General features: G+C 41.4%; 1 protein-coding gene across 7 annotated transcripts in view; it reads right to left on the reverse strand.

The window, feature by feature from the left end:
- Window positions 1-17,161, reverse strand: part of ZBTB46 (zinc finger and BTB domain containing 46) — a 59,436-nt gene that overhangs the window by 13,679 nt on the left and 28,596 nt on the right. For 6 of the 7 annotated variants that reach the window (XR_012625590.1, XM_074843627.1, XM_074843623.1 and 3 more), the window contains 4 exons: window positions 10,931-11,212; window positions 4,811-4,983; window positions 3,584-3,635; window positions 3,184-3,492 (listed from right to left, as the gene is read on the reverse strand). Coding sequence is in view for 6 of the 7 variants with exons in the window: in XM_074843627.1 (XP_074699728.1) it covers window positions 3,184-3,492; window positions 3,584-3,635; window positions 4,811-4,983; window positions 10,931-11,212 (816 nt within the window). In the remaining variant the exon portion in view is untranslated. The remainder of the gene's footprint in view (window positions 1-3,183; window positions 3,493-3,583; window positions 3,636-4,810; window positions 4,984-10,930; window positions 11,213-17,161) is intronic. The other variant, XM_074843629.1, reaches the window with a different exon arrangement.

Here is a 17,161-nt window from a genome sequence, read left to right on the forward strand (position 1 = left end):
TTTTATTGAAAACTATTTTTTTTTCCACCAAATAGCCATATATTTAGTTCTCGTATCTCCAAAGTAAACACCTTAAAAACAAAAGCATTGTTAGAAAAATAACTGTATGACAGAGTTAACGTTTTCATGCTCCTGTGAAATATCTGCACTCACAAGTACATAGACTTAATGAACAACATACCACCTTTGGTATGAATATGATCTTTTGTCTAAATGACAGTATTTTATAGAGCTCACGTATAGCAGCATTAAGGTCCTGAGAAATAATCTGCAAGGAGATCATCAAGACCATTAACAGTAGCGCCACAGGTAACCAGCTACTGGACACAACTACAGGAAGAATAGCAGCAAGAAGCAGAGAACGTAATACAAACACTGCCACAGTAAAAAATCTATGTACTTAACTCTGCGAAAGTATTTACAGATGATGTGCCTTTTTAAAATTGGCACAATAATGCTTGAAAAAAAGCCTTTGGTATTGTCATCGCAATTAACTTTACTTATTTCACTGAGGCTGTTAAATGAAAGAGGCTCCCACGCCCCTGACTTGAGAAGGGAAAGCACTAGCGACACACTGCCTGATAGAGCCACTCTGTGTTAACTCTGTAAACTCGTACGTAACTAACCACTGAAATACTACACTCATGTGGTTATTACGAAGAATTCACAAATTTTAGGAGAATGCTTGTCCACTTCATCCTCATTATATTTAAGGTTATAAACAGCAAGGTGCAATTTAACTGTCAAACTTACACATCTTCCCATGCCATTTCTGAACACAAAAATCCTGCTTTTAAAAAGTTTTCTACACGAACCCGCTAAGCCTCTGCTATGTTATACCCTATGGTTCTAACATTTTAAAAAACCTACCCATGATCCTGAAGAGAAACACTGGAAATTCTCGGTGCTGAACTCAGGAAGCCCTCTGATGTACAGGCCAAGTAAAATACTACTTAAACCTCTATTAGAGAGAAAGAGTTGACCTGACTATAGAAAGAGAGTTCCATGTTGAATTAAATCCTCAAATATGAGAAAAATGAACAAATATGAAGTGTCAGTAACTATTATCACATGAACGAATCCTTTTAAAATTTGCTGAAGTTACTTTTGCTGGCATCTTACTTTTCCAATTCAGACAAGTCCTACCATGCTGCTCCCAGATTGCCAGGTAAGACTCATTTTGGCCAAAACTTCCTCTTCTGGCTCAGCTTTCTCCTCCCTCACTTACTGGTTCTTTAAGAGCAAAATAAACTACAAAGCAATTAAACTGACATCTGCAACAAGGGAAGCTGACAAACTATAAACTACACAAGTTCACAGACAGCCGTGATCCACAATGCCAAAGATGTCCATGGGAACAAGAGCGAGAAAAATGAACGAGACTTTGCAAAAAAATAGAATTTAAGAAAAGTGAAGTATGGTGCACTACACTGATTATATAGGAACATATTCTCAAATCTGACCGCACCCTGTGGAAACAAAGAGTAAGAACGAACTAAGCCAAGGAGGGAAACTCTGGCTTCCCAACCCTCACAAACCCAGCTCTGACGGGGCACGGAGCCGCCTCCCCGAAGCTCCGACTCCCGGCAGGACCGGGCAGAGCAGCGCTGCCCCGCAGCGTACCTGCTCCCTCGCTACGAGAGCGGCAGGGACCGGACGATCTCTCGTCCAGCTCTCCACAAAACAGCTTTGCAAGATACTCTCCACTGCAGACCTCCAGGCTGCTCCAGTCCACTTTGTGCACAACCAAGTATTTCTCGGTTTTGTCTCCCTGAGATGAAACAACATTAGGAGAAAGAACTTCCCTGAAGAACTCTACAGACCATTTGCAGAAGTTGCTTCAGTCTCCTCGGCTGCCTGTCTCGCACATTAAGGAAAGCAACCCTACAACGCCAAAGCTCAAGCTGCTGACAAGCTGTGTTGTACACAGAGCAGCTGGGAAGCACTACGCTTAATTATGCTACTTTCATTTCACAGTTACTATAAGCTGGTTTTGCATGTAAATATATAGCAAGAGATACAGAAATATTTAATCTTTAAAAAAAATAAATTAATTTCATATAATAGGAATTACAGTAAGACTTCTACCCTCCAGTAACAACCATTACTGATTTTGTATGCACACCCTAAGTTACAATTAGATCTTCTGCGTAAAGTCTCCTCTCCTCAGTTTCAAGAACATACATTCAGTCTGGCTGACTTAATTACATTATATAAAACAAACGAGTCGGAAAAATTTACAGAATTCCTGAAAACCACAGCCATACTCCAGTATAATTTTTCTGAAGTCCTAAAAGCACTCAAACATAGTCTCCATAAAATACACAAGCCCTACGACAACTTTCAAGCCCCAGTGATATACCTTGTTGCACATATGAACAAGCAGCAGGTTCTTCTCCTTTAAATGACATAGAAAACCAGACTTTATAAACAGTTTACAGGGCTGAGCAACCCAGTGCTTTCACAGCTCCTAATCTCAAGATGAAACACCCTGAAATGCCCTAATTGTCTAATGGACAGAACACTAGACCAGAACTCAGAAGACTGAATTCTGTTATTAATTCTATTGCTAACACGCTCAACAAGCTGAGGTATGTTATTTTCCCAGGAAATACGAGGAAAACGTTACCATTTCTTTTATAAAGCACTTTGAGATCTACTGATTAAAAAAAAGTTTAAGGTAGTATAAGCACGCAGTATGACCACACCAATAAGATAGCCAAAGTGCCCGGTATATGGACTGACAAAAGTTATTTTTGCACAAAAATTGCACTGTGGCTGCAGTTACACAGTGTGTGGAACCAGCACATTATCAACCTGATCAGCTTTGGGGAGTTACTCTATTGAATTACACCTGCGGTACGTTCGTTTGCAGCACGAGAACAATGGAACAATTTGCTTTCCCTAGTTTAAAAGAAGTGTCTCGTATACGCGACAGGAGCTACGCGTCCTCAGGATCCTCGTTTTGTCCTACACCCTCCAAAAGCTCAAACCCGCCCAGCTGGGCAGAGCCCAGGTAACACGCTTTCACGTGGCTAGCGAGGTTCTTCTGTGTACCGAAGCCCTTGCCACAGAAGAGACAGACAAAAGTACGCTCGTTCGAGTGCACAGACATGAGATGCCGGTTTAAGTCTGTTTTGTCTCGAAACAGCTTGGCACAGATAGGACACTGCATCTTCTTACAGTTGAAGTGGATGGTCTTTTCGTGCCGATCCATGTTTGATTTCAGAGTGAAGCTGGCGGGGCATTTGGAGCACTGGAAGCGGGCGAGCTGGCCAGGGGGCATGCTGTCAGCAAGGCCAGGCTGGGAGCAGTCGAAGTCGAAGGGGAGAAGCATGGAGAAAGCATGCTCGTGGATGTGCTCCTTCAGCTCTTCAGCACACTGGAAAACCCTCCTGCAGAAACCACAGGTCAGCCTCTTGCCCAGGGCTGCATCCAGGAACAGGCCATCAGCGGTTACGTCCATGTCTTCTGATCTCGAGAAACTCGTATCTAAAACAGAAATACGCAGAGACACGCACAAATCAGTGTCTTCTGGTATAAAATAATGATAGTTTAAAAAAATATTTTTCTCTCTACTTACTCGAATCAGAGTTATCGAACTGCCAAAGCGCTAAAAATCCATCGTAAGTGGCCTGCAAATGAAAAGCATACTTAAGGTAAGGCAAGCATTCACAAGAACACACCTTTGCAGTTAGTGCTCAGACTCCCATCTCATCACAGCCTTCACCCCTTCTTTCAGGGAGACCCATCATTTGACGTGGCAACCCTACTTGTCCTCACAAAGCTGTCACTGTCAAAGCAGCTAAGTTAACTGGGCCATATTTTGCACGATTCAGTGTTTTGAAGACAGTAATCAACGTGCTTATTTAGGTCCTGGGTACCTACTCAGTTTCCAGTCCTGTAAGCATCTGTAGCCCCCACTCAGGCCGGCAGCAAACGCTGGATAGAAAATTTTTAGTAGATACAACAGAACTGGAAAATTCTCCCTTAGCCATACATAGCTACTTTTTCTTTCCACATAGAAAAGCCCATAGAAAACAAACACCTTCTGCGTAGTTCCCTTTATGCAATGCTCTCTGGCATTGCTGATCCAAGTTACAAATAAAAGCTGATTTTTTAATTTTTTTTTTCCATAAACCATTTGCAGTATGCCGGCGTGTGGCAGATGGCAGCCCTCTATGAGGCAGAGGCATGATGCAGCCTGGACAGGTCTGCTGGAGACCAGGCAAGCGACTACCAGCCATTCTGACCAGCTCATTTTGTTCTAAGGTGACTACAGGGAAAAAGAAAAAAAAAATATCTGTGTTTCCACCCATTTGTTTAATAGAACTGAAGTGTCATTCAAAAATATTAAGAATAAGAAAAGCCACAGAAAGCTATGGATTTTGTGTCAAATTCCTGACTCCTGTAATGCAGAAAGCCAGCCTGCTTCTATCCAAATTTAGACAGAAGAAAACCAAATGCAGAACACCAGAAGCAGGCAATGGATAGCTGGGGTCTCGGCTATCTTTACATCATTATTATATTCTTGTATGCAATGTTTTGCAAACAAAGGGATTTACAATAAAATACAGGTTTTTGAACACAAGTTCTGTTGAGGTAAGGCAGAAAGACTAAAATTAGGACAGCACCAGCCCTGACCTCAGACTTCTAGTTTTAAAATACCCTGTATTTAAAAAAAAAAAAAAAAGCTAACAGATCAAAGTGTAAAGTATTACGGTCCTTCAAAGCACTGCTAACTGGGGAGAATTTGATTAAACAAATACCTTTGCATTTAAATTTCTTGCGTCTTCCCCCACAGTCTTACCTGGGTTGAGGAAGGCACCTCTCCTTTTATCATGGTTTCTGGTGACATTTCACCAGAAGAGCAGATCTCGGGGGGGCTCTGAGTGGCAAGGTGTGATGAAGGCAGCGGGGGAGATGGTGCTTCCACTTTGCCATCACATTCGCCCCTTGAACGATTCAAGTTGGTGCCAGGCCCTGGGGAACACAGGAAACGAATCTCACCCACGTGAACTAGCACCAGCTGGTGGTTTTTTAAAAAAGGCCTTGCAAAGGCAGCGCACCAGCACTCGCAGCTTATCTTCTGTCAGTGGGAGGGAATGCAGCAGGACAGTGATGCCAGGCTTTTTTGGTTGGTTTTTTTTTTTTTTTTTTTTTTAAACCAGCCTCCCCACCCAAAATGCCTCGTCTGTGCGTGATGTATGTAGTGGAGTTATATCGCGTGGCACCGTCACTAGAGAGTCCGTCGGGAGGAAGCAGCACAGCGCAGCACAAATATCCAGAGCGATCGCTTTTCTGAGAGACACCCTTGGAGAAGCACCATTTCAAACACATACGTTTTGATCTTTAAGTAACACACACACAAACTTTATTCTACTACTAACTTTCTTGAAAATTTATGTCAAAGCTTCAGATCTCAAGATCTGACCGTGGTGTTTTATTGAATACAGTACTGTCAGTCCTTGATCTCAAAGTGCTTTACAAAAGATGGGAAAAAATATTCCTTTCATCCTACAGTTAGCAAGCATGGAAGTTCAAATATTTGTACAAAACTATTCAATTATACCTGACAGTCGTTACATTCTAAAAATCTAGCATAGTTAAAAAAGCAAACATTATTCGTTTGGCCGAAGCAGAATCGTACCCTCTTGCCTACGCTGCAGCAACAGCCAAATGGTAAACAATGTTCCAGAAACTGCACTGATAATCAGTGACAAATCTACGTACAAATAAAGACTGCGTAATCAAGATCGGCGTACGTTACAAGTTGTTAAACAAACTTTAACAAACACCTTGACTGAATATTGGAGTGACATATCGAGCAGGTCATTATTTTCGAAAAGCAAGCAGGAGAAATCAGAAGCAGATATGGCATAAAAGTAAACAAATTTGTATTTACAGCACTCTATGCCCTAAAGGCTTTTTTATTTCTAACACAAAAGACTCCGATTGAAACCTTTACAGATATAAAAAACACAGTCTTTAATACAGCTACAAATAACAAGTCAAAGTTTATACTATGCCCGAATACAATACACTGTGATCTGGGTCACAACAAAGCATTTGAGTGAAACCACACAAAGGTTTCTAAATGTGAACAATCCCAAACCTAACTTTTTATCAGCTATCAAAGGAAATTCTGCTCTTGTGCCACAAGCTGGATGTTTGATTTACCTTCCTCCACTTTGATCGCAGATTGAAATCTTTCACAACTTAGTTAACTCTATTCAAGTGTGATAACAATACTTCCAGTTTTCATTCTGGTGGTGCTCATCTATTGCTGGTATAATTTAAAGGCAAGACAACAAAATCCTAAAACCCCGTGAATTCAAGGTAGGAAAAAATGGGGGGAAAAGTGAAATCGTCAGTATTTCCTGTCAGAAACTGTTACCAGGAAGCCAGCTCTCCAGGTCCATAGCAGAATTCCTGCCTAGACATCCACACGTTCCTTTTTTTCCCCTGAACATCCCAAACTGATTCAAACCTCTCTGTTTCCATTGAAGCTACACGCTGGGACCATCGGCAGCTTTGAGGCATCTCCGGGGTGCACTTCCTTAAACAAATGGTATTTTAACATACAGTAAAGATAAGCCAGTGGGGTCTGGCTTGATTAATTCTTTATTAGCACCTCTACAGAATTACACGAGTTCCTAAGAAACTATGCACTTCTTAAAGCAAAAGTTAAGGCTAAGGAACGAGCAATGAAACAGAGTAAGGAGAAACAATAAAATCAATCATCCCACGTGAGCCACAAAGATGTACAACAAAGTACAAAGATGCTTTTTAAAACAGTAATTAATATTTATTTGTTTTCAACAACTGCAAGTAACACAAGAAGAGACACCTACAAAAATGAACCATATTTTGTACACGAGAACACAAATGGCACCTGAATTTACATTTTGTCCCGTTCTGACCAGTACCGCCAGGAACCTTTTTCCCTCCTGAATTTGTATTGAAATTAATTTCAATGAAAAGTATTTTAACTTCTAAATCAGAAATTAAAAGTGCTTTCCTTCAGTCAGCTTTGCTTGTGAAAGATGATGCGGTTTAGCAGTATTTACATGAATACAGTATTCTCTGACAGCTGGACAGTAAGCTATTGTGGAAAAGAGAAAGGCAAAGGTTATTATAGCTTGTTTAAAACTGCATCCATTCTCCCCTAAATCTTCATTTACCACGTACAAAAATTCCACGCCAAACTGAATACCTTTAACTCCCTCTTAGGAGAGTTCACCATTATGTAAAATGTATTCCTTTAACATCCAGTGCGAGTATAAATTATTGGCTCCAATGAACCACTAACTAAAAATAACGTATTAGCCGGTTTGCCCAAAAGAAAAGGGCTCTGTGTACCATGTAATCACTTGGCCAGCAAGCTTCATAGGAATTGCTTCTATAAACAGTTTCAGTTGCAACAGGGTAAACAGGAAAAGCCAAACTTAGACATATAAAAAAGTATGCAATGTACTATTCTGAAAATGTGCAAGAGTCGCCCTTTAAGAGAGTCTGTCACCCCAAAATCTGAAAGCTTTGACTTTTTTTTTTTTAAATTGAGAAAACAAGGCTGTAAACTAATCTATTCCTTTTCTAATGAATATTCAACTTCTCATCCTCTTGATTACACTTGGCAAAACCAGCTAAAAACATTCAACTAAAGCCTTTGAGACTTTTGTAGATGTGGTGTAACCGTACAGAACAATGCTACCAAAGTTCAGTATCGTAAATGAAATGAGAGACACATCATCAAACCAAGGAGCTCAGTAGAACCGCACTGCTGAAGCTGGAAATCAGCAAAGAATAAATAACCTGCTTTTACAGACAAGCCATGAAAACACGTGAAGATGAGAAAAACTGAACCTCTTATAATGTCTTATCTGAAAGACATCCCCAACAGTAAACTATGCGGGTTCAGTAACTAATGGTTCCCAAGACGACCTCAGTGTTACCCATGAATAACTCATATGTATTTTTTTTTCTGCAAAACCTGCATGTTCTTTAGGTCTGACAAGCATATGAACAATGTTGATCTTGACCATCCACCATGAACATCATAAATTCTCAGAGCCCTTCAGCTGCAGGTTATCTGGTAACTGTGATACCCAAATGGCAAGATATTTAAATTTTCCCTCCTGATTTTAAATTAGCTTGAACTGGTTAACTTTAGAAATGCTGTACTGCTGTTTGACTACATCATAGTGATACAACACCCCTCTCGCACACCCCGGGCTTCGTTTTCCATCAGCAGAATGTTAAGTATTTTCACTCCTCATACAATCATTACAATGTACAATGAATTAGGAAAAAAGAACACTGGCCAACACGAAAACCTTGGGGTATTCTCTATTAACTTTTACAACAGGATGAACTATGCAGAAGAAAAAATGAAAATTTGTAGTGTATGCAGTAACTTGGAGAGTAATATCCCCTTTAGAAACTGCTCATCAGAATTTTAAACACGTATCATATACCCTTTGGATCTGTCCACCTCCATTAAATCTTTTCCTCCAGAAAAGAAAAATAAATGTGAACACTGGTCCTTCCTTACTGTAGTGCTTCGTAAGAGAACACGAAGACAATCCAGTGAGAGCAGTTAAGATTAAAAACCACTTCACATTTTTTAAACTCAAGAGAGATTGATCACTTAAAACTTGTGAAGTTAGTGCATTTCCTTTTCAAATCAAACAGATGAACACTGTGCTGGTTTTGGGCTTTTCAAAAAAAAAAAAAAAAATCTTTTTCACTGTGCTCCTGCCTACTCCCCCCGCCTTTTTTTTTTTTTTTTTTAATATAACCCAGGACTTAAAATGACTCAACATCCTCAAATTGTGTTTGAAGAAAAATGTGAAAAACACCTACAAAGCTAGCACCAACCTAGACTCTGCTTTTAGATCTCCAGAATCTTGTTACCATTTGCTTTACTGTCATTTTATACACTGAAAATTCTCATTAAACTTGATGTCCTATTGTATTCAGTAACGACCACTTAAAAGCAAGAGTCTTGTATCAGAACATCTTTTTCAAGTGATTAAAATAAATCAATACCTGTGAATTTGAATAAGATGAAAGAAAAAACATGTCCCTTAACTCTCTGCTTCTGTAAAAACCCTCTTAGCAGGCCACAGCCACATCCACCCACTGGTGTGAGCGCTACAGACCAAGCGAGCTGTCTTTTTGTCTTATGCAATTCGCTTTGCTTCCATAAAGATGAGATAATTGAAGCTCAGCTGAATGAAATTCAAGTAATAGTGAGAGGACTGGAAAATAGGGACCTCAAACACAGGCTGGAAGGACCTCCCGAGCCATCGCACCCCTCGATGAGCAACCTCGATTTCTACGCCCTTTTCTACATGTGTCAAGCTTTATTTTAAACTCAGCTGGTCTTCTGCCTACACCATGCCTGTTCCTAAACTCTGCTTCTCATCTGGTTAGGCAGTCTCTAATTTCTAGCCCAAATTTATGACTGCCTTATACTAATTTGTCTTTACGCCAAGTGGTCCTTCAGCTTTTAAGGAAAATCTAAAGCCCTCCAAGCAAGAGAGGGATGATAGATAGAGGGCAGCCCCGTCATTATTCCAGTTTATCATGACAGGAGATGAAACCGCTGATTTTGCCTGTCACAGACCCGAACACGTGGTGTGTAAATGACCCTCGCAGCCGTGCATGGATCGACGCTCCCACCCGCCCCGGTGCCAGCCGAGGGCACGCTTCTCACCGCTCGCAAGCCTGGCGACTGAACTGCTGCTCAGGGTCTTGGCTACTGCATCGCAACCAAGGGATTTCTACCCAGGAGCCTAGTTTGAACCACCTGAATCTGATTTAATTGGGAGATCATTCCATAAGCGAACTACGGTTGAAGAAACAAGAATGTTGCATTAGCAACTCCCCCCAAACATTTAAGCTGCAGACTAAGGTACAAAAATTTTATTTTTTCTCTCTCAACTTAAAAATATTTTTAAAAAATCATTCCACTGATCAGATATGAGAAGCAAAAAGAGATACTAAGACTGACGTTACATTGTCCAATTATTTCCCTCTATCATACAACTCAAGTGACCACTAAAAGTTATCTATCTTTTGCCATTGAGAAAAGTAAAGATAAAATAAAATAACAGATATCTTAAGTGAACTTTTCATTCCATTTAATTGGTCAATTTTCTCAGTATAGATTAAAATAAACCTTTTCTGCTGGAAACTAACATGTAGCACTCCTCTGGCTCTATTTGATGTCACAAATGATATCCCCATCTTCCGAGAATATTATTAAAATACAGCATTAATGATTTTTCTTTCTTTGCACACTAGAGAATCAAACTATTTTACGACTGCAATGACAAAAATACAAAAGTGTGCTGCAAAATAAGCTGTCCACACATAACGGTACATCAGCTGTCTCCAACAGATCCCCAGTAGAGAAACATTCATTTCCATGTGCAAGTCTAACAAAACAATCAATAGCTGCTCATTACTCAGAGAGAGGTCTAAAAAGTGAACAGCAAGAAGCAAAGATCACACGATCCACGAAATCACAACTTTTTCTACAGGAGCAACAGTCAAGCCTCCTCTCAACATTAATTCTGGATTCAAAACCTCTGGAGCTACTTCTTTTACCACAAGGATTCAAATACTCTGTATTGTGTTTCTAAGTACCATTTTGCAAACAAGTACAACAGAAATTTGAGGACAAGCACTACATACACGTGCACTGAATACTTTTTTCTATGGCTTCGGCAGTTAACATTAAAGTTGGATCGATTACCAGACACAATTTTCCAAATTTTATGGAAAATGGGATTAAGCAGGACTTAAAACTGGATATAAACATATCGGTAGTAATAAATGAGGCAGTGGCCTGTATCATCTTCTCACTAAAGATTTCACTTAAAGCATCAGTTAACAAAAAAATATAAAAACACAAACTTACGAGAGAGAGAATGCGTGCCTTTGGGTAAGTACTCAAACAGCAGAGAACTATCCTCTCCCAGCATGTCGGCTTTCAGAGACAGCAAACTGTTCTTACTCATGAGAGCCGCGCGCAGGTTGGCGACGGTGGCGGCCTGGAGCGCATCCTCCTTCTCCGGAGTGAGGGGCTGCGAGATGTAGCTGGCTTCCCCCCCCAGGAGGGCTTCGTCCACGCTGGCGTAGGGGTCCGATCGCTCCACTCTGCTGTCAGAGCTGCTGGGCTCTGTTACCGTCACGTCAGCACCTGCGTGACGAAAAGATGCCGTCAGAGACACAAGCAAACTCCTGCGATGTGGCGCACCGGCCACGCGTGCCCACCTAACCACGGGTCCGAATAACTGAGAACCAGGAACTTGTCACCACCTAGTTTGGCTTTATTGTCACTTTTCATGTGAGAGGGCTGTTTCTCACCCCCCCTTTTCCAAAAGTCCGAAGATGAAGCCGGCAGTTCAGAGGCTCGATAGGAAGCGGCACCCGCCCCACGCCTGGGGATTTCTGTGCTTCAGGCCTGCGTCCATCCGCACCCTTCACCTCTGCCCCGTCAACGGGTCGGAACTTCAGCACCACGTGCTATGACGGCAGGGCAGAGGGAGAGCGATGGGTACAACCTCCCCTACCACCCCTAACTGGACAAAACTTTATTTATTTTAAACAAAGATTTCAGGATAGTCTGCTAGCACTGAAATGACGTTCAAATGTTTAAGTTCTGGTTTTTCCATAATTTTACTCCGGTAGTTCAAATTTTCATTCCTTCCTTTCTTCCCCACGATGAAGGTTTTGAAAAATCCAGTAATAATTCCACCCTGTAATAGTGGACTGCTAATTAGTATTGATCCCTTGGGGTCACTTATCTGAAAAATACACAGTAATAAGTGGCTCCCAGCATATATCACAGGGTGGGTTTTATACAGAAGTGATGCAGTTAAAAACAAAAAACAAAGACACAGATGAGCCACTTGACAACAGGTAGCTATAAAGAAGCTGCATAAACAGCACAACAGACTATTAACAAAAACATCAACTAATGAACCCAAACAAAAAATGAAAAAGCTATGATAAGGCTAATTCCTCCCTGCAAAAACATAGTTTATTTTTTCATTTTGGGGGAGGTCTAGTTAAAGATTCTTGTTTGAACTTTGACTTTCTTACAGTCTTAAATAATTTATGTATTTTTATGTAAAGGAACGCGACTCTTACACTCCTCTCTGTTCTTCACAGTAAACAAAAACATTATCTACAAAAAGGGCTGTTACCCTGTTTATAAAGTGCGTAAACCAAATTGCAGTTATCTATTCCAGAATCTGCAGCAGCAGAACAGAGGTGACACACTCAAAACCCAGTCAAGGACCTGGCAAACAGGGCTAAAGCTTCCCAACAAACAGATGTTTTTGTAGCATTTGTACTATTAAGATGCAGAGGGAAAAAAATCCAAATCCAAAGAGACGGCATTGATAAAGAGTGATCAGATGGAAAAAGAAGTTGTTTTGCAGATCCTGAACATTTTAATGCCTCCTAGTTCAAAATACAGTTAAATCTACTTAATGCGAGAGGCAACTATTACAGTTCGAAATAGTGGTATGACATGTACAAAATTAACACTCAGCTGCTTTCACAAATTCATCTTGCACTTCTCTGGACAAGGAATTCAGGTGTTGCTCATACACACCAATCAACTTATTCCCACACAAGTTTCACGGCAGCAGAGCTCACAAAAAGGGAAGAGGAAGAGTGTGGCACACCAGCACTCGGTTGTAGCGTTCGACAACTTCAAACCAGGGCAAGACATCAATCTACACAGCCTTATTAAAAATGCTAATGAGGACACTGGTACAGTGCCTACCTCCTGTAACCTGAAAATCAGCTAAAGGAAGATTATTATATTCATCTCATTTTACAGGTGGTGACTGCCAGAGAATGACGTGGTGACTGGCTCGAGGTGTCCAGCCCGCGGAGCTGGGATCAGTCTGAATTCCCCAGTCCCGGCCAAGGTCACACCAGATCCCTTAACACGTTCACATTCACTTTACTGGGCTGTGCTGTACTGCCAGTACCTCTTACTGGTAAGTTTTTCCACTTCCTTTCAAAAACAAAAAGCCTCAAGGCAAACAATAAGGAAAAAACAATCATTAGCAGAGTACTCCTACACCCCGGAGATGTAAGGAACTCCCAAGGCTGGGGGCTACAAACACACCAGCAGCAACTCTGCAAACTATCAGAGAGGCTTTCTCTTTAAACCAAACCATTTTCCCTCCTCTGTCCGTGTTTTGCTTCTGTAATCTCATATGATCAGTTTTATCAAATCTTAGCCAAGCAGAAGAATTCAATTGCTTTGAGTTTTTACATATTTTGTCATCCCTCTGTTACCGAGTGAGCGTTTAACGGGTATATGCATTTTTCTAGATGATAACAAAGTTTGTTTTAAAAACAAACATTTCCACATAAAGGGAAGTTACAAGAGTTTAAAAAACAGCAGCTGCTACAAAAGGTGGTGAAGAAAGTGAATTCTAGCCCATTAAACTGCTAATGTAACAGACAGCTTTATCAAATCAAAGCCATTCCTCTGCTCCTCACCACCCACACGGCAAATCACAGCAGATAACTCAGGCCAGAAAGTGTGTTTGTCAACAAAACGGTGTTGCCAAATAACCAGGCAGGCAGTAAATCACCTTGCGTTTTCTCCCGTCCTTTTTCATAGCCAATTACAGATGCTGATTGACAGTTGCCAGAATCTGCTGCTGCCTGCTGCACATAAACACTAATTGCTAAAACACACGCAGATTAATTGTAACCACAACAAGACATTAAATGTTCCTCAAAAGCCAAGATTAGAGACAGACAGTGAAATAGAGGCTTTAGAGCTTGCAGTATTTATAGCTGATGTAACCTAATCAAATACATATTAAGACAAAATAAATATCCACTTAGTCACATAAGGACTAAAATATTCTCAGTGCACCAAAACCCAAAAATGCATGAAGTTCCTCTTCACAGCGCCTCCAAAACCACTTCTCCCTTTTCACTAGAATACAGCTTCTTTTACAACATTTAGCCAAAGAAGTATATGAATCAAAAGTATCCGTCACTTCCTGGTAATCTAAACTGTTTACTACAGGGCTTCAACAGTACGTAAACCAAGCTTTAGTAAATGAGCTTCTATTCTGCAATTATTCAAGGCAGCGGGTCACATGGCAGCCCGAGAGCTCCATCCAACTCCTCCACATCTCATTTTTCACACCGCTGAGACAGTCCCCGCGACTGCACAGATTCCAGGCACCGCTCGCAGGAAATCCCGATCGGGGCAGCAAGCTAAACACGGGATTAATGCTGCTCTAAAAAACCAAGCTCATTAGTCTCTTTAGCAAATAATTATTTTGCAGTTATTCTACTACACCAGCCTACTTTCCAAAACACGGAAGCTTTAGAAAAGCTTTATTAGTTTGTTGACTTGGATGAATATTTTTTATTATAATTTTTTATTTTCAGATAAAACACAGGGCCTATTTTTTAACAATTTTGGCAACAGTATTTCCATGCATCTCAAACTCCAAAAGCAACACTGAACTGGCGAAGTTCTTATCTACACATGAAAGCCTAATGCAAAAGGAATATATTCTCACAGAGATCACACATCCCAGCTCAGCACAGCACAACAAAACACGTCGCTCCCAGCCACGCTGACCAGGCTTTATTAAATCTATAGAGAGGAATAACGCTCACGCCAGTACGACACCCCAAACACAGACGGGGTGGCTGTTGTGCAGACATTTACACCTGGGCAAAACAAAAGTGAACTGTCTGCTTGCTCTGCAAGGGAAGTACATCCGCAGCAAACTCCTTTGCTTTGCTACACTACGTGAAGCTCAAATCCAGACCAGAAATCCCATTTATCAGCAGGCAAGCTGCTACTACCATTAAAATAAAAAATTACCTCAGAGTCATATAAAACTGAGCTCCTGTCACAAACCCAGGTGTGAGAAAACCAAGCTCTACTAGTCAGAAAATCAGGCAGTGCTATAGATATCTGCCAGCCCCTCAAAAAGGGCTACAGCAGAAGTAAAGGTGATGCAACTTACTAAAAGTATCCGAATTAAATGTTCATGTGACAAATTGTTTTCCAACACCTAGGAGAAAACTGAGAGTAAAAAGCATTAAACCTAGTCAAACAACCAAAAAAATACATATGTCATCTCAGAAAGACCAAGGAAAAGCTTCATTTTAAAGAATCCATTTGACTAATTACTTTAACACAAAAAACATTTTTGTCTTGTATTTCTTCCCCCTGCTTCAGTCATTTTTCCCTCGTTACAGTTTAAAACTCAGCTGTTACCAAACTACCTCCTCAGTCCCTGCTTCTTTCACACCACTTATTTCTTGTTTGTATTGTGTTGTTACCTTTTCAGTAAACCCCCAGTTGTGTTTTCTGTTGTTTCCCAGACTCCCAATGCTATTATTCTCTTTCATAATCTGGGGTTTTTTTAAGTAATTTTCTCCTCTTTCAACTTTCATTCCTGCTCTCTCATGTACATAGTTGAACATCTTCTAAAAATCTGTAGCTGGAGGACTAAACGCATGAGAAGAAAGGCGTGAATAAAAGCCATACAAGATCACATCTGTTGCTGGAAAATTCAAAGCAGAAACAAGCTCTTCCCCAAGAACTAAAGGCAACGTTTTGCCAGGTCGCTATGCCTCAATATTGCTCTTTTCATTATGGTCTCAAGGTAAGAGGAGATCCAAGAAGTCTGTCATCTTCTCTTCAAAGTCCCCTTGTGTTTGGCAGAAATACAAAGCAGTAACGCTTCCCCCTCGGTCTCCCGAGTTTCCAGGATGATGAGGTCGCGTGACACGCGTCGTCAAGCGACTGCCTACCTAATCAAAGTGACCCGACCGCCAGCGAGGTGGGGCAAGTCAGCCAGCAAACGCGGCGGTCCTTGAAAGGAGCGCAACACTATTTAGCTTATCATTTATAGCCAAAGCTTTAAGCCAGTTTCTCTAAGTTCTCTCTCTCACCCCAGCAATTTTCAGGAAGCTTTTAGGAGCCCCTCCAACCTCTCCTCAACTCCCCTCGGATGTAGCGCTTTTCCACACAGCACGAGCCATCCCTCCGAGCACACCCTTTTGAACGGGAGGTTATCGCTGCTCAGCACCTGGAGTAAACTCATCGGATCTGTACGAGTCCCCACAACCTCCAAAGACAAGGGCAGTTCAAGTTCAGAAAGTGTCCTCACCCTTTCCACATAGCTCGCCCGATCTCACAGCGGCAGTACCTCTTTTACTGGAATTTAAGCCTTCAGGTGCTTCAGCAGAACTAACGCCATCGCCCTGCCCATTTCACCAGCATCCTTTTAACCCAACAGCAGTAGCACTGTCAACTAAACCCAGCCACAGTCTCTGGCTGCCTGCATTTTGTGGACACTTGCCAAAGCTAGGGGCGACAGCAAGATCCCACAACTGTCTGGAGCTAATTAAAGAAACCCTGGATAATCTTATATCCTACTCTTATTTGTAAAGCACACTTGACAGTCATAAACAGTAGAACCCCCAGCTAAGTCCACCAAATACTTTCCCTCCCATAGGCAAATGTGAAGCGGGGCTGGCAAGTCATACTGCTTATTCTTTTTAACACATGTAAGAACAAAGCACATTAAAAAACCCCACAGCAAAGTCTACAGGGGGAGAGAGTATTCTCCCTCTACATAAGTTAGGGTGGAAAGGTGAAGGGAAGGAAAGACAAACTTTGAGGTACACGAGTTCTGCTGTCAGGAACAGAAAGGCAACATCGAGGAAAGTACAGATTGAGAAGAGCAACTGAAGTTACGTCTTAAGTGGTGGCATGAACAGACAGCGAGCGAGTAGCTGTCCTGACTTGTGACAGCGTTACTGCTGCATTAACTGGGTCCATTTTTAAAAATCATAGAATAAATTGGATTGAAAGTGATTTCACAGCTACATTTGGAGTTAGATCCAGTTGCTCAGGGCCTTGTATAATCAAGTGCTGAGTATCTGCAGGGGGAGAGATACCACAACTTCTCCAGGCCCTTCCGCCACCGATTAACCGTTCTTTTAGCCCATGAGAATCTCCCTTCCTATAACTCTTGTCCGTTACCTCTCATCCTTTCTCCATACACATCTGAGAAGGGTCTGGCTCTGGACAACCCATCCACCCCCTTTTCTTCAAGGTTAAACCACGCTGTCT

The sequence above is a fragment of the Strix aluco genome, chromosome 17, assembly GCF_031877795.1.
Source record: "Strix aluco isolate bStrAlu1 chromosome 17, bStrAlu1.hap1, whole genome shotgun sequence".
In the NCBI taxonomy this organism is placed as follows: domain Eukaryota; kingdom Metazoa; phylum Chordata; class Aves; order Strigiformes; family Strigidae; genus Strix; species Strix aluco.